Consider the following 26,190-nt stretch of genomic DNA (forward strand, 5'->3'; position numbering starts at 1 on the left):
CTCCACACTCTTGTACGTACACAGGAATGACAGCTTTGTGTTGGATACATGGCACAGTCATATTTAATTCTGTATATTTATTTATGTACACACATTCAATGGGGAGACAGTGGTGACAAATACTTCAGTAGAGCAACGTCTGGGCTACGACGACATTTTTTCTTTTTTAAAAGGATTGTTTTCAAAGACAAACAAAAATTGGGCAGCTACTGTTTATGCACTTGTATTTACAGAGACTCGAGTCGTCGTTACAATATAAATAAAATCTAAGAATCGCGGGATGGCTCCTCTTCTTCTAAGCTCTTAATGCTTCACAGCTGGTTGCACACACACTCACACACATTCACACACAGACGAGTGCGCCTAACCTGCAGGAATGTGAGCATTAAAAAAAAAAAAAATTCCACCTGGACTGGCCTTCCCCCTAACTCTACAGGAGGTCAGTGCCCGGTGAGGTAGTCCTGGGTGGAGTCCGAGGCGAAGGAGTCGGCGTCCTCGTTGTCCGAGTCGTCGCTGCTGTCGTCTGCGGCCGGCTCGCCCGACAAGGCGATGCGGGCGTAGTCGTCCGTGTCGATGGACTTGCAGAAGTGGATGGCGTACTTGAGCTTCTCTTGCAGCACCTGCTTGCACGAGTAGCGCGGCAGCTTGAGGAGGAAGAAGCACGTGTACGACTCGGGGAGGAAGTGGTCGGGAGGGTTGTACTTGTCTAGCACCTAAAATTAAAAAAAGTTATTTTTTTTTCGATATAGTCTTTTGTGTATAACAAATTTTCACACTTCTTCCTACCTGTACGACAAAGTCGCGTCCGCGGAAGTCTGCGATGGTGCGCGGCAGCCGCGTGCGCCCCCAGACGAAGCGTAGGAAGAGGGAACGTTCCGTGTTGGAGAAGGACTCCATCACCTCCCAGAACCACTGCACCAGCGGGGCCGTGGGCTCCACCCCCTTGTAGGTGGCCACAGACTTCAGAAGGTGCAGAGGGATGTCGGGGCTCCCGCACACCTACACGCGGAGAATGCGTTTAGAATCTGAAGTTCAGAATTGAGCAAACTTCATCTTGCAGCGACTTTTCGAAACTCCTTTTTTTTTGGAGGTCACCTACATGTCGATCAAATTTCATGTCGCCAAGTAAGAATGGCTTTATGACAGCTCAAATTTGATTCCCCTTGCCAACCAGAGCCCAAATTGACAAAAAAAAAAAAAAAAAGCATCCATCACCATGGTTTCCAGTTCATATCCGGTGAAAAGTGACAGGACAGGAACAGGGACGACGCGGGCCATGCCCTCCCGCACGGCTGACACCTGCTCGTCAAATTCGTGCAGCCTGTACAAAAACAAAACAACGCGGAGTGAATATTAACACAGTAGACGCTTAACACCACTCCATCCCTGTAGGTGGCGGTAATGTGTGTTTTTCCACTGGCCTGTAATTAATGGCGAGTCGCACGTATTCAGCGCGGTTGTCCAGCGTGATGTGCGAGTATTTGGAGCTGAGCTGGATGTCCTGCCCGCTGGCGTTGGGCACGGTGAAGGGCAGAGTCATGGCTTCAAACTCCTCGGATGTGGCCTCATTGTCGCGGATATACATCAGGCCGGGAATGAAGTCCTTGTCCACCTGGAAACAGGACAGCGTGTGCACAACTTGGCCAAACGGGAAAAATCGGTTTTGGGCTCCAACACAGAAACAATCCAAGACACGCAGCATTCACATTGCCAAGTCTTGTGCTTTCTAAAAGTATTCGTGAGCTAACCTTTGTTATATCTCAAGGGCAAAGCATGTGAACAAGAGTGTGTGAGAGTCTGTGTGTGCACGCGCATGTGGACAAGCAGCAGCAGAAAGACAAGGAAGCTCATGATCGCAACGTGAGGCCACTAGTGTTTTATTACGACGTGGACCCAAGACCGACTCGTACGTTCCCATTCCCGACGGGGATTACCGAGGTTTTAACGAGCGCAGGAATCTGGAGGAATGTGTGTGTTTTTTTTTTTTTTTAAACCGTCGAAAAAGCTCACAATGAGGGAGGCAATTACATCAGAACTGCTAATAATGAGAGCTGTTGCTGTGCCCTCATTTCATTGCAGCATAGCCCCATTCAACATTTTAGAGCAGTAGTCTCCACTGAGTGTTTATATAAAAAAATAAAATAAAAAAAGGTATATTACAGATAACATTATAAAGGCACCAGACCCAGAAGTGGTCTCACCTCACTGAGGTCTGCGATGGTCAAGTTCATCCCGGCCAGCTGTTTCCACACCGGCTCGGCCAGATTGAGACTCAGCGGACTTCCGGAGCGAATGGCGATGCCAAGCAGAACTCCTGCGGATGCACCACGGGGAAATTAACATTTGGGAAAAATAATTAAAAGGATAAAAAAAAGAAGAGGTTAGAGATGTATGCAATTACCAAGGAAGCGAAACATGCTCATGTGCAGCTGTGACTTGGCGGCGGGGTTGAGCAGGAAGCAATCTCGGTTGGCCCCCGACTCGTCGCGTCCGTTGGGGGTAACGATGAGCAGCGGCGTCAGCGAGTTCTGCAGCTCCTCGCACATCTCGGCGATGGACTCGCTGTAGCCTCCACCGCAGTCGTCCACAGACTCCCCTGAAAGACAACGAGACAAAATGAAATAACGTTCGCTTTCACACAAGTGATGAGGTTCATATTTGGGACACCCACCTACGAATTTGACCTTCCACACTCGATGGGGGAGCAGCAGAGAGTCGGGGCTGAACGAGCTCATTTTGGCACACATCTGACCGAATACGGATTTGGTTCCGTCGGGTCCCGCCAGACCTCCTTTGCTTCTCGAGCGCTTCACCTGCAAACAAAGAGGACAAACTCAGTGCTTTGGCGCTTGACAAGACCTCTCAGAAGATTATGTTTATTCCTTCATCTTCCGAGTTACGTTTCAAAACGAAAATGCACTCGACCACAAACTGGGAGTCGGTTTTGTTCATCCAGAATCTTCACTCCGAATATGAATAAAGCGAACTTTTGTGAAAGACCTGGATTTGTGTGCATGTGTGGGTGGTTAATGGCCCAAACCAAGGAGCTTTGTGCAACTCTCTGGGCAAGAAGCCCTACAGACAGTCTGGTGTGCAGATCACGCACACGCACACACAAAAAAAATCTCTTTATAAAAGACATCACATGTAATCATCAGGAGCCTGTTTGGCCTCATAGTGAGCATGTGTGCGTGTAGGGCAGCCAAATCAAGAGGAAAGTAGATCAAGGTTACAGATAAGATAAGTCTGAGCTCAAATCCCAAGAAAATAGTCTTCAAAAGTTATGAGAGCGTGCACACTGACGTGAATGTTTACAAATAGATGTGTTATTGTGTGAGTGTGGGCTGTGGCTGACAGCAGCTGATGCACGAATGTGTTCATTTCCTTTGTGTGTTTTAAGAAGCTGCAGATTTGGGGATAAAAAATACAGCCTGTACAGTCTATTTTCCAGAATAAAATGTCTTAGTTTGGGATTTAACTGAAAGCAATGTTCTTATTCTTTATTTCCTTTATGTTTGTTTTTTGACTTTGTTGTGTTTTTTATTATTTGTTATTCCCGTACAAGTGCTAAAAAGGTTAAGGTTATGCTTTTAGCACATTTGAGAATCAAGTTGTTATTACTTGAATTGCTTTTTGGTTTTTTTCCTTCATGTCTGTGTAGATTCTAAGGGAGGTCATGGTAATCAAATGTTGACTCAATCTTGTTTGTTGTGTTTTTTTTTTCTGTGTTTTTACCATACAAGTGCAAAAAGGTTAAGATGATGCTTTTAGCACATTTGAGAATAAAGTTCTTATATTTGAAATAGTGGGGGGGGACGGGGACATTGCTACCTGTATTCTGTTGAGTTCCACCACAGGTCCGTGCTGTCTGTCACGCACCATGGTGGCCTGGACCACCTTCCTAAAAGCCGCTTCCTGTAAAAAAAAAAAAAAAAAAAAAAAAGCCGTGTTGCCGTGTTCAAAACAGTACCACCACCATCACAAGCAGCAGCTCTCCCACCTTGCCCTGCGAGATGAGGATGCCACGGAGGGTGTCAAAGCCCAGCGAGGGTCCCTGGCCCGTCTGGCCCAAGCGCCCCTCCAGGTCGAACATGGGAATGCAGGGGCAGAAGAGCTCGGAGATGTGATGCAGCAGGAGGAGCCGGTTCCTCAGCGCCATGATGGGGATCTCTTGCAGGTGGTTGTACTCCATGGGGACCTTAGATTCAAATACTCGTCAGCCCTAGCCTGTCACTAATTTGTCGAGCGGTGGTTTACCTGTGCGGGAAGCTTGCCGGCGTTTGTGGGCTTGCTGGTGGACCAGGCGAGCGTGTGGGCCGAGCCGCAGGCGACCCGGTTGATCTTCTTGCCCTGTAGCACCGCCACCAGACGAGGCCTCTGGATGGCATTGGTGGTGCCGTCGCCCAATTGGCCCTCGTCGTTGTCGCCCCATGTGAACACTTCTCCTGAGTCCAAACATCATAGAAGGTGGTCAGCAAAAGACCTCCTCCAAGGCCAAATAAACCCAAACATCCATTTCCCAGGTTGGCTCTACTCCACTTACCATCCTCCGTGCAGCACACGCAGTGCAGTGACCCGGTCGCGATGGCGATGACCTTCTTGCCCTGGAGCCCTTGGACCTGGCGCGGCCGCCGCACGTGGTCGTCGGAGCCGTGTCCAAGTCGATGGTAGTCACCTTTGCCCCTTCGAGACACATCCACTCACATGAGTTGCGCGATTACAACGAAGGAGGCGGCGATGCGGAACGTACCATGTGTAGACGGCGCCAGACTTTGTGAGCGCCACTGAGAACTGTGAGCCGCACTCCACTTTGACCACGCCCACACCGGTCAACGAATCAATCTTAAGGGGAGCAAATGAGATGAGTGCTCCTCAAGCTTCCTACATGAAATACCTCCGCTTTCCAAGTAGCACCATTACGAGCACGTGGAAGACGCCGGCTTACTTTCATGGGTATTTTGCAGCCGTCGCTGCCTCCGCGGCCGAGTTTTCCGTAGTCGCCGTCACCCCAGGACCACACCATATCGTCGTCGGTCAAACACAGGGTCTGGGCGTCGCCGCTACCGCATGCCACGTCAATCACCCTGTGGCCCTGCAAGGCGTCCACCTGCACGGAATATTACACTTAGCTCCTGTCACATCCCATTGTATAGCTAGAGCACCACCTGCTGGATCTAATGGGTCACTGCCCGGCATTTTTAACACAGGCATCATCATTATTGATATCATTATTAATTCTAAATTCACCACATTGCATCATTGGTATGAGGCCAACATCAATCATACCAATTTGGGCTTCAGCTGGTCCTCGCTGTCCCCGTGGCCCAGGCGGCCGTAGCGGCCCTTCCCCCAAGTGAAGAGCTCTCCGCTGGCCGTGATGCAAGCGCTGTGCGCCCCTCCCGCGGCGATATCCACCACTTCCACTCCCCTCAGGGACTCGATTACACGAGGACGATCACAGGGGCTGAAAAAAACCCGAACAAAAAGAACAATTGTGCTTGTTGTTGGCCCTGCTCATCATTAATGACAAATTCCCCAAGGCTGAGATCTTTCCCAGCAATCTGCATGCTCACCTTCGATTGCCGTGGCCTAGCTTTCCGTCCTCCGCCTCTCCCCACGAGTATACCTCTCCCTCCGAGGAGAGCGCCAGGCAGTGCTTTCCTCCCGAGTTGACTGCCACTTTTCTGATGAAGACGTGCTGGATGGACTCCAGCAGAGTCGGGGTGGACACAGACTCGGTGCCGCCGATTCCCAGCCGGCCTCCGGCGCCATACCCGGTGGCGTACAGCTGAAAAATGTTTGTGTTTAATGAGTGACCTTAATTACATCTTTTTTCAAACCTACCTTTCCGTCGGCAGTTACGGCGAAAAGCGTCTGCTCCCCTCCGATGAGCTGCACGGGCCGCAGCGTGGCGAGGGCTTCGGTAGGCGTGGGAACTTTGACCTTGGCCCCCTCGATGCCGCCGAGCTGTCCGCGGTGGTTGTGCCCCCAGCCGTAGATGGTCCCGCTGCCGCCCGCCGACAGGGTCCAGTCGTCGGGCCGCCGGTTCATCCACTGCACCAGCTGCTCGTCATGCTCGCGCTTGAACAGTTCGTGGCTCTCGTGGAGCACGTTGACGCTCTCGTGGTCGGCGATGAGCTCGCGGATCTTCTTGGTCACCTGGGAGGAGATATGTCGGCAAAACATTTTGTTGATTTTGTACAATGAGGCTGCATTTTTTTTTTTTTTTTTAAGTAGGAAACTCTCCAAGGGAATTAACAGCACAGAAAAAAAAAAAAAAAGACAGGTCAGCACTTGTCTTTGTTGACACTTACCTCGTCCAAAAAAGGTCTTGGCAGGGCGGTACGTTTATCCAGCGCCACGGCCACCCTGGAGGCCGTGCAGTAACGGCGGAACCAGGCCCATTTGTGTGTCTCGGCACAACACGGCAACGTGTCCAGCTCCAGGTCGCAAGCGAGAGCTACCAACACCTGACGAGGGATCGGAAGAATGCGCACAATGAAAACTACAATAACCAAAACAAAAACAAAAAAAACAGATCAATGCTCAGACCTTGAAGAAGGGGCTGTGGAGGAGCTGTTTCCCTCCCCGGACGATGGGGTCCTCGTACTCGTACTGCCTCTGCAGAGCCTCGGGAAGGCCCTTGACCAGGGCGGCCAGCGCGCTGCCTGTAAAACTCTGAAAGACAAACCAAACCCGAATGAACAAACAAACACTCTTCAAGACAAATGGGAATACCCCAGAATTTGGATTCTCACCACGGCGCGAGCCTCGCCGTCCGTGTCACCCAGCAGCCTGTTTATGTTGATGGATTGCCCAAACTCTGTGGTCAGAAGCTTTCGTAGTCTTTGCAGGGCCCACATTCTGTGTCCGGCAGCTGCGCAAACACAACAAAAGTTTAAAATGTGAGCCAACGCCGCTATCAGTCGGACAACTTTCCGAGTTGAAATCCAAGAGCTGGAAGTGATTACCAATTTAAGTCAATACATAACCAAGCTCCTAACTCAATTTAATTTGATTTAAATTCATACCCAATGCACTGAGCTGGGCACAAGCTGCCAGGGAGGCAGCGAGACGCGGCACGATGCTCCTGTTGGAGGCAAAATTGAGCCGGAAGTCGAGGAGACACGTCACCAAGTCCATTGAGGGGCAGGACAAGATGCAGCGGTCTGACAGCAAGTCTTTGGGACCTGCAGATGAGACATTTACAATCAGTGTGTGTGTATGTGTGTCATTCAGCCATCTACCCAAGATTTGTCTGACCTGCAGCAGGCATGATGGGGTACACGGTGAAGCGCCAGCCCCAGCCATTGACCGAGCCGTCGCTGGTGAATTTCCACTTGAGCTCGTCTCCCGGGATCCTTAATTCGCTGGACCAGTCGGACCACTCACGACCTAAAATACACAAAGGCGCACGGTTTTAATGAAACTCAGATTTATGATTGATAATTTTTAAATAAGCAAGTACATGTTCTTACCTGATCTGACTGACACAATCCTGTTGGCCCCATCCATGACGGTCAGAGGGTCGTGCCGTCTTTCCGTGGAACACTGCCGGTCAAACTCTATCCGCAGACCTTCGGCGCCTTGAGCACGAAACAAGTTCAGTGCTCCATCCAGCTGGTTAAAATCTCAAACGTTCATTTGCTTCTTTATTGTTACCGGGGATCTTGACGGTGCCGCTGGTGGAGGTGTCGTCGGTGTAGGGATGGCTGCTCTCCACCACCACGGGCTGCGAGGACAGGCGGCCGCTCTGAGAGTCGGTGGCGACGTCCTCCAGCTCCGTGACGCACAGCTCCAGGAGCATGTCAGCCACCTGCTCGTGAGAGACACGCCATCAGATTAATTTGTTCAATAAATAAAAACGCCCTTAATCCTTACCTGGGGGTACGCCGTTCCCATGCCGGACAAGATGGCTGACAGCACCTCCTTGCCTTTCTCCCCGGAGCGACAAGACACGGCTAGCTTGAGCAAGTCCACCATGACTCGAGTGTCGTCGGGCACGAGCAGGCTGGAGAATTCGTCCAGGTACTGCGGCTCCGGGCCCACCACTTTGCTTTGGCTTTCAGAGTCCTGCTGACAAAAAGTGATTGAATGAGCTCTAGATAATTCCAATGTCCAATATTTTCACCATATTTCCTGTTCTATTTCTAATGCGCCAATTGCTACATCAAATTTAAATATTTATACAATATTTACCTGTCAGCTATACATCTCTAGTGTACCATATTTATATATTAATATTGATCCTATACGTGCCTCTTTGGTCTTTGCCATGGTCTCTGCAATGATGCTGGCTGCTCCCGGGTCATCCGTGACAGGAATGAAAGGACGCGAGGATGCGCCCGAGGCGGAGGGAGTGACGGCAGACGATGGCGTCACGGCGTCGTCTGAAGAAGGAGCCTACTCATACACACATAAAGTAAGATTCGATCAGTTTTTATCGAAATGTACATTCAAATAACATCAGTGGGCCAAATGCATCAATGGGGCTTTTGTACCTCGCCCTTTTTGTCCTGCCAGGGGTTGGGGCTGACCGGCGCCTCCGTCTTGGGCATGACGGGAGTGCTTTCGTCATCACTGCCGCTGGACGAAGACGACGAGTCGAACGGGGGCACGGGGGAGCTGGCGGGACGTTCGGTGGGCACGATCATGCTGGCTGGCATCAGCGCTCCCACCACCGCGTCCCTGGGGGAGGACAGAACCACCACTGTCATTTATGAATGCCATCTCCATCACGTCTGAAGAGGTTCTTTGGGCATGTGCGGCAAACGTACCTGGCATACATAATCTGGAGGGCTGAGAGCACATGAGACAGGGCTTGCTGCTTGGCCAGGTTTCCGTCCAGACTGAGGAGAATCTTGGCCAGCGAGGGCCGATTGGGCTTCGCGTTGCTCTGACCGCTCATCTTGTTGCTGGACGCTGATGAGTCGCTGTCTGATTGGACGCCTGCCGAGTGGCCCAAAAAAAACATCACTGATTGAAATCAAGCTGTCTGGAGCACCCTGGCCTGGTGGTGACTAATGTTGAATTTGGAGGTGCTGGGCAAAACCAGGAGCAGAGCTAAAGCAAAAAGAATTAAAATTGTTTTGTTTACCTAGATAAGACGCCCCCAGCGAGTCCCTGGCGGTCTGGAAAAGGACGGGCTCATGCACGGAGGGCGTGGTCACGTCCACCGTGGTCCAAGCCACGCTATGCGAGGAGCCGCAGGCCACCCTGGTAATCTTTTGGCCCTCCAGGCCCTGCACCAGCGTGGGCTTCCTGTTGACGGTGGTGGTGCCATTGCCCTGCTGCCCGTGGTCGTTGTCGCCCCAAGCATACACCTGCCGCATCAGCACACGATTGTCTTCAAATTTTCAGGACAGACCAGAATTTTTTTTTCGTTCTAAACCTTTTAATCTTGTTTGTACTAAACACCGGTTAGCATACAAACCTGTCCTGAATCGGTGACGGCCAAACAATGCAACGCTCCCACGGCCACGTGGACAATCTTTTTGCCTCGCAGCCCCTCGACCATCTGGGGCTTGCGCACATGGACGTCGGTGCCGTGACCCAGTCGGAAGTAGTCTCCTTTGCCCCTGTGCGTGAGGACACGAGTACAAGCCGTTCAAAAGGCAAGACATGCACCCTTAAAAATGCTGCGTTAAAAAAATCATCCAATTTGGGTTAAAAATTGGACCGACCCAATTTTTTTGGGGGGGGTCAAATGAACCCAACATCTTGGTTTGGTCCAGTTTTTAACCCAGATGTGTCAGGCATCATCAAGTCATCACACATTACCAGGTCCAGACCATGCCCGATTTGGTGAGAGCCAAGGAGAACTGAGCACCGCACTCAATCTGGCAAACGCCTTGCCCGTTCAGCCTTTCGATGTTCTGGGGAATGTTGCAACCTTCGCTCCCGCCTCGACCCAACTTCCCGAAGTCGCCGTCACCCCACGAGAACACCAGTCCTGAATGCAAACACCGATTTGAGCCATCTAGATGTGCTTTTTAAATAAAGTACACACTATTCTATACTTGAGGAATACCTTCATCAGTGAGCGCCAACGTTTGAGCGTCCCTGCTTCCACAGGCCACCTGGATCACACGATGTCCTAGAAGAACTTTCACCTGGACGGCACAGGATAGCAGTAAATTACACGCAAACTCATGCGTGATTAAATCGGAAGCACCAAATTAAGCATACAAGTTTAGGCCTCAGCTGTGTGGTGTTGTCGCCGTGTCCCAGGCGGCCATATTCCCCAAGGCCCCAGCTGTAAAGCTCCCCGGACGAGGTGATGGCAGCACTGTGGGAGCTGCCGCAGGCGATGTCTCGGATGCGCTTGGTCTTCAGAGCCTCGATCAGCCGAGGCTTGTCGCAGTTCCTGAGGAGAAAAAAATGAAATTAATAAAACCACTGACATCTGTACTTGTAAAAATGTCAGAGAAGTTCAGTGAGAGACGTACATTCTGCTGAAGTGGCCCAGCTTGCCGTCATCGCCTTCTCCCCAGGAGAACACCTTGCCGTCCACGGTGAGCGCCATGGCGTGGCGCCCGCCCGAATGCACGGCCACCTTCTTCACCACGTAGTTGCTGAGGGCGCTGATCTGCCGCGGGATGGGGATGGTGCCGCTGGACAGGCCCAAACCCAACCTGCCGTTGGTGGCCTCACCACACGCGTAGATCTTGCCCTCCACCGTGACTGCAGTGGCACGGTTTGGTTACGTCAGGTCCGAGTGGCGATATTTGCGTGACGCTTTATAAAACCCACCTGCAAAAAGACTTTTGGAACCACCGGCAACTTGGATGACGTTGAGTGCAGAGAGGGTCTCGGAGAAGGAGGGCACCTTGATCTGTGAAGCGAGAAACGCCATCGGAGGAGCAGTTAGCGACCGGCGCCTTCGATGTTACTCAATGAGCTCACCTTGGATCCTTTCAGTCCACCGAGCTGGTCCTTGTCATTCAGCCCCCAGACAAACACTTTGGTCCTGATGGTGGCGGATGACTCCAACCCAGAAGATTTCTTGCGAGCAAGACTAAAGTAAAAGGGTGATTATTTTCATGCAAAAAAAAAAAAAAAAAAAAAAAAAGATAACCAAACTATAAGTTGATCACACCTTCCAGTAGCAGTTTTATCATCTTCCTCTTCCTCATTATCTGACGCTAAGAAAGGGACCGTGGCCAGGTCTTCGTCTTCTGCTCGGATGCGGCCCACAATGGCGAGCCCGTGAATCTTGCAGTCTATTCCGGAGCTGCGGCACTGCTTGATGGCAACTTCGATGTATCTGTGATACTGAAGCACGGGGAAAAGGGTCATTTGTATCATAAATGTCGGTTCCTTTGAGATGACTCCAACTAACCTCAGTGCAATCGCTGAGCAGCAGGACGCTGGTGTCTGTGGGGTTAACGTTGATGGTCTTCAGCTCCGTTAAGTTGTTAAGTGAGCTGCCACCTGCAAACAACGTGTTGTGTTACAAACTGTCACGAATATTTGTCAAGTTTTGAAATTAAATGTTTTACCGGATACTACCACCAGGGAGGGCATATAGCTGCTGTCCGCTGGGTCCACGACCATCTTGAGCCGATGCACCAGGACGTCCGGGAAGAGCTCCAAGCGAAGCCAATGCTGCATGACAAGGTCACATGGTTATAGTCGACTGCTGAGGGTGTAAAAAAAAAAAAAATCAATATCAAGAAAATGTTGTCACACCTTCCCCTGAGAGCCAGACGACTGCCAGCAGTGGTCGCCGGCTTCGATGAGGCGCGTGGCCTGGTTGACGGAGGACGAAACATTGAGGGTCTTGACGGCACGCGACCAGTCGTCGATGAGCATGCCGCGCTGGCTGCTGTGGTGTTTCTTCAGCTGCTTCCCCGAGCGGCCGCTGAAGGCCGGTGACTGGCCTGTTGAAAAGCGACAGAAAGTGTCAAAGTTGCGTCGACTGAGGGATTTCCGTTTGCGCGCTCGACTAACCGGGCTCGTTGATTCGCCCGAAGGAATGGCGGATGTCGTGCTTGCGTGTTTTGAAGCAGCTTTCGCAGAAGTCAAAGTCGTCGCAGACTCTGCATTTGAACCGGGCGCCGTTGATGGGGAACATCTGGCAGCCGTCGCATCTGCGGGGGGAGGCGACCATTTTAGGTGTGAGGTTTACTTTTTTATTTTTACGCAAAAGGATAGGCAAAAAGGGTCTCAATCAGCTTTTGATTTCAACCTTCAACTTTTATATCCAGACCTGACTCCAGGATGCACACTGGGCACCAGTTCCATCTCAGACAGCAAGCCAGTCCAGTGCGACTGCTGAGGGAAGTCCACAATCACGTCCTTCCCGTTGGCGCTGAAAGCTGAATCAGATCCAAACACGCACGTGTTCCATCTTTGTTACAAATCATCCATTATTCTTCGAAAATCAAAAGTGGCACTTGCCTTTGACAACGCCGACGCTCCTGTGGGTGACGGACCCCCATTTGTACTTTGGCGTGGTGACTGAAGGCTTAACCCTCACTTTGTCGCCAATCTTGATGTGTGAGGGAGAACTCTGAGGCGGGAACCCTGGAGGCAAATAGACAGAGATGATTAAACCAAAGCGTCAAAGTCTGCAAACTTAATTTCGTGAAGTCAATAAAGCAAAAGCGGCTCACCGAGCAGCTCAATGTGGATGTAGCGGACCCAGTAGGTCCCGCCTTTCTGCTGCCAGTCACACTGCACGTTTAAATCGTGGAGGCCGTCGCGATCCAGCTTGATGACTTTGCCCACGTCGCCGTCGTACACTTCCTCGTACGTTCGGCAGCACTTGACCATCATGCCCACCTGAAGGGGAAAGGCTGGCATCATCCGCTGTCATCATCACGTGACGGTTGGAAATCTGCCACTTACCTGAATATTCTCGCGGATGTAAACGGCGTAGTCGTCGTTGCTCTGGAAATCCGAGCGCTTCTTAAACATTTGGCTTTCCGTCACCACGACAGCGAGAGGCTGGAAAGCGAACACGGAACCAGGTAAGACACTGAGCCGCTCGATAAGCCAGAACGTAAAGTGATGGCGCACCACTGGGAACATGGGCTCGGCCTCCTCCAGCTCTTCCAACACTTCCTCTTCTGACTCTTCGTCTGAAACGGAGTCAGCGTCCGACACCTCCGAGGTGTGAATGTCAGGATGGTCCAGCAGCCAACCCACGAGAGACTCCACACCTGAGGAGAAATCAAACCAGTTGACTCTACCGGCTCGAGTCGGTAAACCCGAAATGAACCGAATCGTGGGCCGGTCCTACCTGGGACACCGGAGGCGCTGCCAGTCGTTCCTGACAGCGACTTCAATGCGAACTCGATGTTCTTCCGCGGGAAGCCCATCTCCATCAGCTGCAGGACGATGGGGAGAGGCGGGACCGGCGAGGTCTTGTGCTTCTTCTGCTTGGGCGGCCGGACGTGCTGCTGCACGGTGACGGGCGTGGTGGCCTCGCTGGAGCTGCTCTCTTCAAAAAGCGGAGACGACGGGTGGGCCGACTCCACGGCCAGGTACTGACAAACGGCCAGGGCTGCGGCCTACGAGGCAACGCAATGGACAAGTTCAAATCATTTTTTTCTTTACTGCCGATGTTGACTTGACCGTCGGGTTCTTCACCTCCATCTCCCGCCGGTCAAAGATGGCTTTGATGGGCGACGGTTGAGTGGCGGCGGATAAGAGCTGCTGCAGGAGGATCATCGGCGGAAGGGGACCCTCGGGAGAAAGCTCTCCGATGTCGGGCGAGGACACAACTGTGTCATCTAGTGGAATACAGACGGCTAATTCAATTGTTATTTAATTTTATTTTTTTTAATTAATTGTTATTCAATTATGAATTACCTTAATTGGACCCAGAATACATTTGAAATTATTTAATTATTTTTTTAAATTAATTTAATTAATTGTTATTCAATTGTGAATTACTTTCATTGGACCCAGAATATATATATTTTTTTTTCGCTGGCGTCTTCCTTACCGCTGGGATTGGGTCCAATGTCCAGCACGGCAGGCTGCGAGAGGATCTGCCGCAGTTTATCTTGATGCGAGAGCAGCGCCCGTGCGGCCTTGAGGATGTAGAGCCTCAGCTGCTGCCAGCGCAACAAATGGATGTCCACCTGGTCCGCTGAATCACACACGCACGATTAATTCAGCACATCAAGCGCCACAAAGCTTTTCATAATTCTCGTAAACAGTGGACGTCGGAACCGGCGGTCGTTTCGCACCTGTAAGTCCTCGACTGAGGCACTTCTTCATGCGCTGTTTCTCCAGTTTGCTTCCAGCCAGGCTCACCAGCTGAGCCCAGACTGCCAGCATGGACTCTGAGAAAGGCAGGTTCTGCACGCTGAAGGAGACCGCAGGACACTGGGAGACATCAAAATAATAACTGAATTAAAAATCTAAAAAAGGGACATTAACAGTTTTGTCTTCCATACCGGTTTGAGGTGGCTGAGGAGGCACACTCGGCTGTTGCGCATTTCATGAAACTGCGCGGTGATGCGTCCTTTGGGCGTGATGCGCGTGACCGTGCCTTCGCCGTATTCCTCGTGGAGCACCTGGCCGCCGAGACGCAGGCGGCCGTCAATTCCTCCGATCACCGCCAGGACTGCCATCAGGCTGCCAACCCTGGGACCATCGGCGTCGGGGAAATATTCCTCCAGGAGACTCTGGAAGGAGCAGGTGGAAAGCACGTGAGGCTTCAGGCTCAAAATGTTTGTGTGAAAACGTTTCATCATCTTACCGCTTCCGACTGGCAGCTTGTCATGACATCTCCGATGGAGCTCAGCTGAGCGTTGATGTACTCGTTGATGAGACCGTTCCACTGGGCCAGGGAGTGGAGAGTACGCAGCACGCCCACAATTTCCTCGGCCAACGTGCTGCTGTGAGTGGCTGTCAAAGAAGCCTGAGGACGGGACTTCCTGCGTCGTAGGGAACCTTCTGCCGAGGAAATGGAACAAGTTAGAAGAAAAAAAAACGGCGCTTTCGTGTGCCTTGTTAGCTTTGCCGACCTCTGAGCAGAGGCAAGTCTGAGGAGCACGTGCTCAGTAAGCTTCCCAAGAAGCCAAAGAGCTTCTCCACCAGGAACCTCATGTCTGGCAAGCGCTCCATCTTGTCCCACGAAGGCAGCACGGCTTGCAGGAGACGCAGCGCGAGGATCTGTGAACGCACACAAATGTGATGCCAAAGAAAGTTGAGGATTGTGTGACTTGATCCAATCTCACCTGTCGCTGTAAGGTGACGGCGCTGAAGGACTGGTTGCCCTCCACGATGCGGATGAGCAGGCCGATCCACGCCGAGGTGCTGAGCGTGCTGCACATTTGGGGCATGAGGGCAATGCTGCGAATAAAGCCCAGCGTGCACCAGCTCTTGTGCTGCTCCCGCGACACCAGCCTGTGGGTGTGGCAACCTGACGGCAGAGGCGCTGCTAAGACCCGATGACCTTTTCAAATATATGACACGGCGAGGTTTAGCTACCCGTCTTGTCGTTAGCCGCGCTTTCTACCAGAATCCTGAGGAGCCCGCAAAGGGTGCGTGTGGCGTCTATTTGCAACATGTCGGCGTAGATCCCGGAGGACAGCGCCAAGGTCTTGAGCAGGTTGACGGTGCTCGTTAGCAGCATGGCGGTCGGGTGGCTGCTCTTTTCCACGAGCTCGCCTTCTGGAACAATGGCAATGTGGCGCTTGAGGGTACATTCTCCGGAAAAGGAGAGCAGTCGGGAGCGTACTGACCCGCGTCGTCTTCCGTGTCGGAATCCTCGGCGGCCGGCTGGGCGGCAAGCGGCGGCTCGGCCAGTTTGAGGTCGTACTTGCCCTCCTTCCCCATCCGATAGGAGTTGGTGCTACTCGTGTCCCACTGGACTCGGATCCAGCCGTCCTCACCCAGCTCGCCGATGACCCGGCCCAAACCTGGAGATGGACCGTCCTGGATGCCCGAGAGAATCGCATGTTAGGAACTCATATCAAGGAACTCAAGGAACTCAAGGAAAGTCTCACACCTGATCTCCCCATTTCCAGTCCACCCCCCTCATGACACGTGTGCCTATTTTCATCATGGCCGCCAGCTCTGGCCCGGAGGCGGGAATGGGCACGGGGGCCGCCTCCTTCCTGGACTCTTCCAGCACGGTCGCCGAGCCGCCGTGCGCCGACAAACTATGGTCCTCATCGCTGCTGTCGGTGCTGGGTCCTGGTGGACAAACATTTATTTTATTCCGTACTTAAATGAAAAAAAAAATAGATACATTCAAATACATGGATGGATAAAAGGGTTAGCTCACCTATGAGCTTGAGGATGCTCTGCGTGAGGGCCAGTACGCCCGAGTTGAGCAGGAGGCTCAGGCTGTTGGCACCGTGCTTGAGCGACAACATGTGGATCATGGCCAGAAGGAAGCGGGCCTGCGGGATGGTGCCGAGGCTCGGTCCCGCCGGGTTCTCGTTGGTGATGGTTTGCAAAGGAACCGGCTGCACCCCTGGTTTTCACAAGACAAAAAACAAGGTATACATTCTGCCCTGAAGTTTTCTTCAAATTATAGAATTATTATTAAAATATAACATCATAATTTATTATTTTTATGAAAAGGAAAAACTTTTGCCGTCCTCTCGCAGCGCTTACCGAGTTCTTTAAAGCGGGCGCTTGCTTCCAACAGGATGTTGCGAACGTTGTGAATGGCCCAGGAGTACAACTTGCCAAAGGTCACCTCCAGGAGCATGCGGTTGAAAGGAGGGATCAGGTCCACATCCTTCAGGCAATCGGAAAGTGGCTCTCTGAAGATCCAAATTACGGTTTGATCTTTTGATACCGTTTTGGAACAGTAGGTGGCAGCATGCGCTCATCTTTTGTTAGTTACCCGATGTTGGTTCCTTCCGGTACCACCCTCTGCCAACCACACAGCATGGCGTACTGCACCGAGGGCAACAAAAAGCTCTTGGAGGCCAACTTCAGCATGGTGTCGATGCCCTCCAACCTCACTTCCGCCCTCTCCAACTGGCAAACAAAAGTCCATTGAGCTTCACTTGTGGGCAACGGCTATAGTGACCATTTTGGATGCGTCACCTGTTTGAGGAGACATTTCCTCATTTTCTCCACATCCAGGGGCTCCTCCTTCAAAGCAAACTCCACGATTTTAGACATCAGGCTGGACTGGGGCGAAGCGCCGCCGTGCACGCTGTGCTTCAACCAGCGGTACTTGTGAACGTTGTCCACCGTGTTCAGAATGGGCTCCCACTTGTGCTGCTGTGACAATTTTGTCAGTTTTGCCGGAGCGACAAAATTGTGATGAATAATCGATCAATTGTAACCTTGGCAGTCTTGCTGGTGGGCGATTTCCTATCGGCTGCTGTCGGGTTGATGTTGACATTCAGTTCTTCTTCTATGGTCCCTTCATTCTCCAGCTTTGGCTCGTCGACGTCGCTTGACTTTTTAGGCACTGGAAGAAAAGAAAATATTACGATTAAAAGCTTATCAATTACAAACACATATTGTCCACGTTGCCGTTACCTTTTTTCTTCCGCCGGTCTCTGATGAGCTTCTGAGCGATCCTGCGCCAACGCGGCTGAGAGCTGAGTAGTTTCAGCTTGGACACGATGGACAAGTCGTTGCTCACCGCCGGACGCAGCTCGTTGAACAAAAAGCGCAGGCGCTCGATGACCGGGGCGCAGACTTCCTTGTAGGAGCGGCCCTGCTCCTGATGGGTCTGAAAACGCACAACGCTTCAGTAAAAGCGACCCACAATCAGCACTCAGCCACCCCTACCTTGATTAAAGAACACTTAGCCTGGTAGACCATGCGGCACACTTCAATAACGGATTTAGGAAGCGACCTCTGCTTCCCTTGGTCCACCTCCAAGGCACATTGGCTGACGAGCGAGAGAGCAACGTGACCTGAGGGAACCAAAAAGAAACGTTCTAAAATAGCGCAAAAGGAAAGCCATCATTCTGTGTCCTGCTTGCTTGCTTACCCAGGTCCTGATGTTTGAGCAAGCAGCAGAGCAAAAGGCGGCCAACTTCCTCCACGGGATGCTCAGGTGGGAAGATGATGGGTGTGATGAGATGATACTGCTTACAGCAACGCTCGATTTGGCATAGGAAGTCCTGCAAGGCGAGCAGAAAGCAGTTAGAGAAGTTACAGAAGTTAGGTGGTTTCGGTTTTACCTTCACAGTGTGGTCCTGGGTGTTGTTGTCGGCGATGGCCTGCAAAAAAGGCTGCGCGTGGTCGCTGAGGGTGATCCGGCGAGAGTACAGCTCGGCTTTATCCGGCGCGGTGGTCCCCAGGGAGCTGCAGTGGTCCTCGTCCTTCTCCTCGTTGTAATTGTAGTGGATCTGGCTAGTCTGTAAGCCGCCCGAGAAGATGGAGGACTGCAGCCACGCTGTGAAACGTTTAAGGAGGCCATATTGGAGAAAAAAAATTCTTTAAAAGAGATGAAAAGAAAAAAAAAGTGAACCCACTGGCACATTCGATCTCCATGGGCGACAGGGGGGTGCTCTTGGCCATGTAGGACGCGTGGAGACCCAGCAGCAGACCCATATTTCTCTCGGTGTCGATGAGAGGGGATGACAGACTGCTCAGATCCGGCGTGGTCACCATCTCCTGGTTGGGCTAGAAATAAAAAGCCGTACTTATTTTCATCACGCTCTAGTTCAATTTGATGGCATCACAGATATACTTTATAATACCTCCATATATTGGCCAACACAGAAGGCCTGCATGGACTCTTTGGTGTCCTCAAACTGCAGGGCAGCTTCCAGAGCAGTGACTGGATCTTCTCCCGCAAACTGGGCTGCAAGAGGGAAAATAATTTAGTACAGCTATGAAAAGACAATTCAACTCAAAATGGACTACCGAGGACGCTGTTTCCCGTCAGTGACTGCGACTGAGCCTGAAAGTCCTTGATGTCGTAGACGCGTCCGTCAATGACCGTCCAGAAGCCGCCGTCTTTGTTGTGGTTCTCCAGGTCGGCTTTGCGGATGAGGGACACCTCTTCGTTGTTCTTGGAGCTCTGGCCCGTGAAGAACGACCCTGGTCCAGTACAAACATACTTATTAGCTTGTATTGATTCCGCTTGCTGCACTCCAAGAGCTTGGCGTACCCATAATTCCAGGCCAGGCTAGATCCTCGATGTCGTCCTTCTCATGTCCGGGTGCCAGGTGGTTGAAGCGGTCCAGATGCTCCAAGAGTCCGGCCAGGAGAGGGATGGAGCCCGTCTCCTGTATCAGGCCGGCGTCGATGGTGAGGAGGAGGACGATGGACACCACTAACTCGGGCAGGAGCACACCTACGACAGGACGGCACAATTGTCGCTTTCTGCAAATCGACCAATCACAGCGCAGCTTCTTACCCGTCAGATCTCCTTCGATGACGTGAGAGACTTCTGCAAAATGGCGGTGTCCGGTGGAGGCGATGCTGGTGGCCACGGGGAGGATGTCGCCGATGTGGGTGCACAGCAAGGCGATGTACTTTTTGAGCAGCGAGCCCACGCCTAGAAGCTCACGATCTGCCGATTCGAAGAACTCGGTTTTAAGAACTGCTAGCGATTGGCTGTGCGCGCTTTACGTAACGCGCCACTCACTGTATCCATTGACATTGACTTCATCGTTGACACCGAGGTAGAGCTTGCTGACCAGCAGCCTCTGGAAGCGCAACAGCAGGTCCAAAGACGCCGAGCGCTCCTTGCTGTCGTGCTCCGCCTCCAAATAGTTGGAGATGCGCAAGTGGGCGATGTCCTTCAGCCTGGCGATGGTCTGCGAGGCGATATTCCTGCAACGCGGCGGATGGTTGAGTTGCGATGCGAATTATTCCAGCATGGAAAATGCAAATACCTTAGAAGTTGCTGCACGAGCTGCACCAGAGGCAGTATCTGCTTGCCGGCCGACTCGTAGATGCCGGTGTTGATGAGGTCTTTGTCCAGCACGGCGCGACAGCGCTGCATGGTGGAAGCGTTGGCCTCCTGTTCGTCGATCTCCTTCTCCTTTTGCGCCTCCTTCTTGGCCTCAATGTCCTGTCATGGAGGAATGAGCCAAAATTGTTGCTCAAGGTCCTTTTTCAAAAATGATTTCCTTCTAGCTTGTGATTAGCTCAAAATGGCCTCGGTGATTATTTGAACTCTGACCTGTATCTCGGCAGCGATGGCCGCCTTCAGGGCAGATTCCAAGCCCCCGTCGGCCATCAAGCTGCTGACCAAAAGGTCGATCATAAAGCGGCGGCCGGGAGTCACGCTCCTCTCATTTCCAGATGCTGCGGCACATAAAAAGGATTTATTGTTTTCAATATTAACAGTGCTCAATTTTTTTTTTTATTGACCTAAAATGAGATGAGGAGCTATTTTAAGACTTAACGCAATATATAAATGTAGATGAGCTCTTACCAGTATTGGGCAGCAAGGAGGACAAAGCCCTCGCCCGCTCTTCGGCGGTGGGAAGCAGCACGGACCAGCCGCTCTGCAAGACGGACTGAGCGGCGACTTGCACTGTGTTGAGCACGCCGGCGTTGCTCGCCAGCACAACGACGGTTTGCTTGAGATTGTACAGCAGGGCGCTGCCGAGACCCAAGCCCAGCTCCTCCGGGTCTACCTGGTTGCTAATGGCGGCGTGGAGCTGCAGACACAAATATGAGAAGCTTCAGTCAAAGTGAACGTGCGTATTATTCTTTCAATTTTCAATTAGCGTTCCAAAATAATGATTTGAGTGTTTTCTGTTTCTAGAACAAAGACTACCTGGAGCCTGAGCAGGTTGAGGGCGGCCACCACCATGCACTCTTTCTCCTGCGGGGGCGGCCAGTCCGAGCTGCCGTCCATGCCCTCGCTGACCTGTCGTAGCAACAGGTCCAGCTGCTCGAAGGTCATGGGGCACACGTCCACCACGAAGGGAACGCGCTGGCCAACGGACCACTCGGAGCACGAGGACCAGACGAAACTCTGGGAAACGGCAAGAAAACGCCATGATGTAAATGTCTTGGAATTATTTTTAAATATTTTATTATTTATTTAATTCTATTTATTTATTTTGGGGGGGGGGGGGGGGAATATCTGAGCGTGCGTCACCTGTCCGGGGCCGCAGGAGATGCCCACGATGTGTTTGGCTTTAAGACCCGGCAGAGCCTTGGGGTGCTTCTTGTTGTAAAAGAGGGTGTCAAAGTGCTGCAGCTTGTCGTTGCTGCCCCAACTGTGCACCTCGCCGTCGTCGGTCAGCACCAGGCAGTGTGACGAGCCCACGGCCACGTCTATCACTTTCTTCCCTGGAAACACAAAACAATCAGGTCGCCATCACGAGTGTTTTTGATATTGGTGGGTCACGTTGCAATTACCCTGCAGACTGTCCAGCGCTTTCGGGTAGCGCACGTGCTCGTCGGTGCCGTGGCCCAGGCGCTGGTTGTCGCCTTTGCCCCACGTGTACACTTGTCCGTCCTTGGTGAGCGCCAGCGAGAACTGGCTGCCGCAGCACACTTTGACGACGTCCAGGTCCTGCAGCTTCTCAACCAGCTTGGGCGTCTTGCAGCCGTCGCTGCCTCCTCGGCCCAGCTTGCCGTAGTCGCCGTCGCCCCAGGACCACACTTGACCTGCACGCAGCAGTAGTAAAATGGTTTTGAACCGATTTAGAATTTCCCCCAGGCACCCGGCGGCCTCCTCACCGTTCTCCGTGACGGCGAGCGTTTGCGCATCGCCGCTGCCGCACGCCACGTCCGTCACCTTCATACCCTTCAGCGCCGTCACCAGCATGGGCGTCATTTGGTCCTCGCTGGAACCTATGATCACAGGGCATCACATTTATTTATTTTGTGACTCCAGGTCGCATCTTTTATTGTTGGAGACGCTTACCATGGCCCAGGCGACCGTAGTTCCCACGTCCCCACGTGTAGAGTTCGCCATCGGCGCTGATGGCGGCGCTGTACGTGCTGCCGCAGGCCACGTGCACCACCTGCTTTCCCGCCTGCTTCCCGTTGAAGGCGGCGACCAAGGTCGGTTCTTCTAGATACCTGGATGCACGCGGCGTCAAAGTATTATCTTTGTGAGTTTAAAAATGGTTCTAATTGTATCGCATAATTCTGTTAGCGTGAGCAGCAGGAGGCCCGTACGTGGTGTCGCCGTGTCCGAGGCGGCCGCCGTCGCCGCAGCCCCAGGAGAAAACCTCCCCGCTGGACGACAAAGCCAAGTAGTGCTGCCCCTCCGGGTGCGCCGCCAACTTGATGATCTTCCTGGAGCTCAGTCCATAGATGAGCATGGGCGCCTGTTGTGGGGGAAAATAAAGACATCAACCCTCGCTGTGGGGAAAAACACGCTATCCTCAAGGAGTGGCGTATCACCAGGGTGGTGCTTTTGTAGTTCTGGGCGTAAACGGCGCCGCTGTTGGACAGGATGAGGAAGCCCTTTTCCGAGCAGACGATTTGAGTCACGCCCATGTTGGCGAGGGCTTTGCACTGGATGGGCCCGTTCAAGTTGACATAAAGCTTCCAGCCCAGGAGGCCGCAGGCGATCACCTCCTGCATGTTCCCCTGAAAAGCATCAAAGAGATCTTGACTTTCATTTATCCGTGAGCATCAGAACAATTGTCTTCCAGCGAGCCCAAAAAACGTCACCTTGTGCGTGGTGGGCGAGTTGAGTTGCGGGGGACTGCGGGGAGTGGCCAAGCGGTCGAGGTGGGCCAAAATGACCACGGCCGTCTGTCGCAGGTCAATGGCCAGGTCGTTGTCCTGGGGTAAGGTCAGGTAGCGTAGGAAACTCTCATTTGGGCTCAGCGGTGCCGAGAGGATCTGGAAAGGATCGTTTTGATAATTATTTGATAAGGAAAACGTTTGTATGTGGTCAATTAGGTTCCAGTGTAATTCCAAGACGGACCTCAGGTTCCTCTTCTGGGATGGGCTCCTCCTTGCTGCTGTAAATGTTCTTGAAGCGCTGCAGAAGGGGCAGCAGGGGAGCGCTGGTGCCCTGAGTGGAGCGTTCGTTGTCCATCTCCCGGGTGCCGCTCTCCCACAGGCGCAGCAGCAGCAGGATGGCGGACAGCAGCTGACTGCAAACAGGAAGTGACGTTTTGGAATCAGATATAGTTTAAGAAATAGAACATCACGGCAAAGTGTTTGAGGGCTACCTGAGTGTGCCCCTCTGTACAGCCAGCTCCAGCAAGATGGCCAGCGCCAGATGTTGGTCTTGAAGCGGAATGTTGACCTTGGTGCTGGCGGTGCCGTGGATGTCGCTGATCCACGAGAAGACCGTGAGCGGATGGAGCGCCGTAATTGAGGCGCGAGCGTCGGGCTCACCTGAGGAACTTGGTGGCCCTCTCGACCACCTCCAGCCACACCGACGACACGGTGCCTTCGTCGAACAGCGTGGCCTCGGGGAGGGCTCGAAGAGCGTCTAGAGACTCTTGAAGGAGTTCGCTGCACAGGTCGGCGTCGTCTCCTGCACCCGAGCCCAAAGGCTAACGCTTTAGCGAACCACGGTTCGGGTTTTAATTTTGGAACTGAAACTCTTACCTGACCTCCAGGCCCGACGCAAGAAGGCAAAGGCGAACGAGAGCGCCGCCCTAGAGCCCACCATTGCTAAACCTTCGACACTTTTGCTGTCAGGACGCGGACTGAGAGAAGAAATGCCGCATTTAGCAGAATGAACTGTGCATGGTTTCCGTGGCAGTACCTTTTATTGTCAGCGGCGGGCCGCGGGGGGCTGACGGGGAACTTCCAGGACAAGGTGTCCTTCTCCACTATGCTGTAGCTGAGCGAGATATGGTAGCGCTCCAGGATGACCAGACGCTGGCAGAGACGGCGAGCCGACAGAGTGCTCTTGGCCATCTGGGCCGACAGCTTCTGCTGGTCGTCCACCAGCACCATCAGGCAGTCCTTCAGCTCTTTCTCGTCTGGAGACGCACAGCCATCCTCCGATTATTTTTCCACGCCATCACTGAGGCTAACTTCAAATACTGTGTATACACTTTTATAGAATCGTGGCTGTTTTTGAATCGACTCATGCTAAAGCAGCACACCCTCATTGTCCTCACTGGGTCACAGCAGCCAGCGTTGAGGGGACGAACAAGACGGCCAAAATAGCCGCTTGGAAATCCACTTAAGCTTTTATGTAAGCTGGCCAGAGGCTGTGAGCGCAACATCGTCTCAGCTGTGGGCAGCCGTCGAGGTGCGCTGCAAACGCACACTCGCTGCTACTCGGTCATCCAAGTGGAAGCGGAGTTCCAATCAAGGCGCTTCGGTTGTGTGAGCAAAATAAGCACCCAACCAGTCGGCGCCCCAAACAGATCAAAACAGGAAGAGAGCCAAGCACGGTCGAGCAACTCTATCAATATTTATCTTAGTTGAAAAACTGCTGACGTGCGGGATATGAGTGAACAGGAAGTGTGCCATTTGAACCCTCAGCCCGGATGGCGGAGCGCTCATTCAAGCGGCGCTCCGGTTACCGATGATGTCATTTCCCCAATCGATAGTAGAAGCAGCCCTGTTGTGGCCCCGACCGACCCCGCAAAGTCGACTCGAAGCTTATCTCTCGGCAGCATAAAGGCGGCCCGCCCAGTCGCATTGGTAAACACTGACACTCAGCGGAAGGGGGAAGTTAGTCATGTAATCAGACAATATTAGCTCTTTTAAAACTGAGCGTCTCACCTGGTTGCCGTCCCCAGTCCCACGTCTCGATGATGGAATGGTGGACGGCCGCGGATGCCACAGCTGCCGCCTCGTCCTCATCTTTCTTCTCCTTGTCGTTGGCTTCATCCTTCTTCTGACCTGCGAAGCAGCTCGGGTAGTCTTCTGCAAGACAAGTCAGGGTTAGCTTTGTTAGCATCTATTAGCTTTAACAGTTGACATTGTCAGGTTCACGTTTTGGGTCAAATAAATTAAACCATGACTTTTTGGATGTTCCTAAAGAAAAAAAAAAGGAACGAGCCAATGGGGTACCCTACCTGGATGTGCCGATTCCTCGCCGTTGAACGTTATCTCCTCATCCTTTACCATTTCGTTCCACATCTCGCTTAATCCTTCTGCCGAGAAGGCCCACTGTCAGAAGAAATGAGACATTTCAAAATCAATTCAACAGTCATCACGTGATCACTTTCACGTGATCTTGGCTGACAAATCTTTAGGTATTTAAAGTTCAGAAAGGAGGATAAATAAAATTAAAAATGGTGAGAAATGACTTGTTCTTCTGGACACACTTGTTTGGCAACCCTTGTAGATTATTGTGGTACACACCTGCAAATCTATCTTGAGCCATTTGTCATGGAATCTGCTCTGAGCATCGAGGGTAAAAGATGGAGAAGGCATCTTTCCTCCCCTCCCCAGCGCCTCTCTCGGCTGCAAACGCAGCCAACCTGCAAATACGGGGAAGAAAGAAAAAAACATGTGTAATGCGAATTAAATAACATTTGAGTTCAATACGACAGTAGCACACCAGTGATCTGCTCCTCCTCATCGTACGATTGCAACACATTTGGAAATTCAATCATGAGATGTTGACAGGCTGGACCAGAAAAATAGGTTGCTGCTGCTGCATCTAAATTTAGTTCTTTTTATTTTGATCGCCACGAGAATGTCACACCGCCGCTCTATCGTTTGGCGAATAACACTTTTAAAATAAACATGACCTGGTATGTACACAACGTCAATTAGTCCAGGGAGGAATTATATGTATTTAAACAGCACTGTGTATGGGTGTGCTGCATGTGTGTGTATGTTTATCGTGACATGACGATGGGGAGGGTGAGGTACATCATCGGCGTACCTTTTAAAATACCAGCCGGACTGCCACACTTAATATTTGACAATGCAGCTGCATGTAAAAATCTATCATATTAATATGTGCGTTGATTTAACAAGACAAAATTCATGCCATTTAGCTCGGCGGCTAATGCTAAGTAGCCTACCGCAAAGGGAATACGTTAGCCACAGCTAGCCATGCTAATACAGCTGTCGTCATCCTAGCTCGGATAGAAACACACCTCCGAAAGTGTGACACCCGGGGGAAACGTTTTGGGGGGAAGCCAATAATTAAACGCCTTCATAGTTCACAAAAAAAGACTTTTAAATTACCTGCGGTCTTCCGCTGACGACTTTGCCGTCCTCTCCTTAGCTACTATGCTGCATTAATTGGAATTGATTGACAGGTTGCCGACTGAGGTACAAGCATGGAGACACATTACGTAGCCGTGGTAGAGCGTTTGATTGTGTTTACTTTCTGGTGCCGTCAAAATGAGGGGTGGAGTGTCACGCGTGACAATGTACCGCTCCGCC

General features: G+C 52.0%; 1 protein-coding gene across 3 annotated transcripts; it reads right to left on the bottom strand.

Annotated features, from left to right (window-relative positions):
• Positions 1 to 62: 62 nt before the first annotated feature.
• Positions 63 to 26,153, bottom strand: herc2 (HECT and RLD domain containing E3 ubiquitin protein ligase 2). Of its 3 annotated transcripts, none has more exons than XM_049718814.1 (91): positions 25,990 to 26,153; positions 25,153 to 25,271; positions 24,864 to 24,957; positions 24,568 to 24,711; positions 23,594 to 23,813; positions 23,434 to 23,534; positions 23,218 to 23,359; positions 23,049 to 23,153; positions 22,799 to 22,970; positions 22,540 to 22,713; positions 22,267 to 22,455; positions 22,039 to 22,190; positions 21,782 to 21,939; positions 21,595 to 21,708; positions 21,271 to 21,522; positions 21,008 to 21,201; positions 20,681 to 20,881; positions 20,333 to 20,561; positions 20,078 to 20,202; positions 19,788 to 19,966; positions 19,538 to 19,725; positions 19,307 to 19,462; positions 19,058 to 19,243; positions 18,811 to 18,987; positions 18,645 to 18,748; positions 18,417 to 18,567; positions 18,123 to 18,337; positions 17,930 to 18,062; positions 17,725 to 17,852; positions 17,470 to 17,665; positions 17,271 to 17,398; positions 17,026 to 17,202; positions 16,820 to 16,956; positions 16,585 to 16,736; positions 16,250 to 16,441; positions 15,971 to 16,158; positions 15,705 to 15,897; positions 15,451 to 15,633; positions 15,198 to 15,382; positions 14,985 to 15,132; positions 14,717 to 14,913; positions 14,412 to 14,642; positions 14,202 to 14,340; positions 13,955 to 14,101; positions 13,597 to 13,739; positions 13,247 to 13,517; positions 13,024 to 13,166; positions 12,853 to 12,951; positions 12,618 to 12,786; positions 12,403 to 12,528; positions 12,212 to 12,320; positions 11,953 to 12,092; positions 11,692 to 11,882; positions 11,502 to 11,607; positions 11,342 to 11,433; positions 11,099 to 11,274; positions 10,906 to 11,017; positions 10,753 to 10,834; positions 10,449 to 10,683; positions 10,189 to 10,366; positions 10,031 to 10,112; positions 9,781 to 9,952; positions 9,434 to 9,578; positions 9,098 to 9,323; positions 8,778 to 8,949; positions 8,502 to 8,688; positions 8,260 to 8,403; positions 7,882 to 8,073; positions 7,663 to 7,816; positions 7,479 to 7,586; positions 7,264 to 7,395; positions 7,032 to 7,190; positions 6,759 to 6,877; positions 6,553 to 6,678; positions 6,315 to 6,470; positions 5,845 to 6,159; positions 5,574 to 5,788; positions 5,287 to 5,464; positions 4,946 to 5,107; positions 4,751 to 4,842; positions 4,544 to 4,683; positions 4,258 to 4,445; positions 4,001 to 4,198; positions 3,832 to 3,915; positions 2,672 to 2,813; positions 2,402 to 2,596; positions 2,202 to 2,314; positions 1,422 to 1,612; positions 1,216 to 1,321; positions 787 to 999; positions 63 to 713 (listed from the first exon to the last, which is right to left on the bottom strand). In XM_049718814.1, exons 2-91 carry the CDS (start codon positions 25,222 to 25,224, stop codon positions 441 to 443), a joined length of 14,499 nt encoding a protein of 4,832 aa, XP_049574771.1. In that variant the 5' UTR covers positions 25,225 to 25,271; positions 25,990 to 26,153; the 3' UTR covers positions 63 to 440. The 3 variants fall into 3 exon arrangements, with proteins under 3 accessions (XP_049574771.1, XP_049574779.1, XP_049574762.1); XM_049718822.1 differs by having other exon boundaries at positions 15,451 to 15,630; positions 17,026 to 17,205; XM_049718805.1 differs by having other exon boundaries at positions 17,026 to 17,205.
• Positions 26,154 to 26,190: the final 37 nt, after the last annotated feature.

The sequence above is a fragment of the Syngnathus scovelli genome, chromosome 10, assembly GCF_024217435.2.
Source record: "Syngnathus scovelli strain Florida chromosome 10, RoL_Ssco_1.2, whole genome shotgun sequence".
Classification (NCBI taxonomy): Eukaryota; Metazoa; Chordata; class Actinopteri; order Syngnathiformes; family Syngnathidae; genus Syngnathus; species Syngnathus scovelli.

What these genes read in the sequence shown, in the direction of transcription:
- herc2 (XM_049718805.1), bottom strand. Translation starts at nt 25,224, where the DNA reads ATGCCTTCTCCATCTTTTACCCTCGATGCTCAGAGCAGATTCCATGAC. An exon ending in GAGCATCCTCAAGCTCATAG is followed by an intron (nt 16,159 to 16,249) that starts GTGAGCTAACCC and finishes TTTGTCCACCAG; the next exon opens with GACCCAGCACCGACAGCAGC. An exon ending in ACCAGCTGAAGCCCAAATTG is followed by an intron (nt 5,108 to 5,286) that starts GTATGATTGATG and finishes TATTCCGTGCAG; the next exon opens with GTGGACGCCTTGCAGGGCCA.